Raw genomic sequence first — 1,057 nt, forward strand, 5'->3', positions numbered from 1 at the left:
GAAAATGTGGGCATTATGAAAGAGATTGTTGGTTTAATAAATTTGAAACTACAGAAGCACATGCAAAGTTGGCTGAAAATTATGGAGATAAACAAGAGACTTTATTATTTTGTATCTTAGGAATTGAAGAAAATAAAGGGATTGAATGGTTCATTGAATCTAATTGTAGCAATCATATGTCTGAAAATAAAAAATTATTTATCGATTTAGATGAATCATTTAGAGCTACCATAAGACTTGGTGATCTAGAAAATATTTTTTTGATAAATGAGATGTATCTTAATCAACAAACGGATAAGGTATTGCAAAGAAAGGATAATCAATCGAAACAAAAAGAAGAGTCATTGGATCTGACAAAAATAAATGAAGAAGACGAAAGAAAGGATGATCAATCAAAAGAAAAAGTAGCATCATCGAATCTGACTTATGAAGAAGATCAGAATTTAAAAATTGTGGAGAAAAGAAGTGAAGTTAAAGATAATTTTTACTGTGGTATAAATATTCTTGATTGCAAAAAGACTCCAACAATGGTCAATCTAATAAGCCAATAATTTTTGAAATGACTAAAAAGGATAATTTGTTTGAAACTAGTGCTATTTTGATAGAGGCTAATGATTTAAGTCATGAGACATGTAATAGACATGATTGGTCTATACAAGATGAAGTTATTGAAGAAGAAATTGAAATATTCACTATTATCTCACAAGAAAAATTATTTGACGTTTTTGAAGATGAAGCTAGCAATAAAAGAAGCAAAAGCATTCACCAAGAGCAAGGTTTTGATGATCTATCCAAAATTGAAGTAGAAACAATTGAAGATCTAGATCCGCAATTGAATTGCATGATTATGGATATTGAAGATACAATCAACTTTGAGTCCTCATTCAAAATTGTAGATTATGAAAAGTATGAAAAATTATGTTTTGACGATATTATTGTACTATGTATAAAAAGGCAAATTGAAGATGAAAAGACACACAAGATCAAGTACAACTCTAGTGGAGAAGTAGATGATTTTATGGCAGGAATAGTTATTCAAGAATACAAGAAAAGAAAA

At 28.7% G+C, this 1,057-nt stretch overlaps 1 protein-coding gene across 1 annotated transcript in view; it reads left to right on the forward strand.

Moving 5' to 3' along the window:
• The window catches only part of LOC129872549 (uncharacterized), a 906-nt gene extending 355 nt beyond the window's left edge, over positions 1 to 551 (forward strand). Inside the window, exon 1 of the mRNA XM_055947507.1 lies at positions 1 to 551. This exon is cut by the window's left edge and continues 355 nt beyond it. Within this exon, the coding sequence (XP_055803482.1) occupies positions 1 to 551 (551 nt within the window).
• The last annotated feature ends 506 nt before the right edge of the window (positions 552 to 1,057 follow it).

The sequence above is a fragment of the Solanum dulcamara genome, chromosome 11 (assembly GCF_947179165.1).
Source record: "Solanum dulcamara chromosome 11, daSolDulc1.2, whole genome shotgun sequence".
In the NCBI taxonomy this organism is placed as follows: Eukaryota; Viridiplantae; Streptophyta; class Magnoliopsida; order Solanales; family Solanaceae; genus Solanum; species Solanum dulcamara.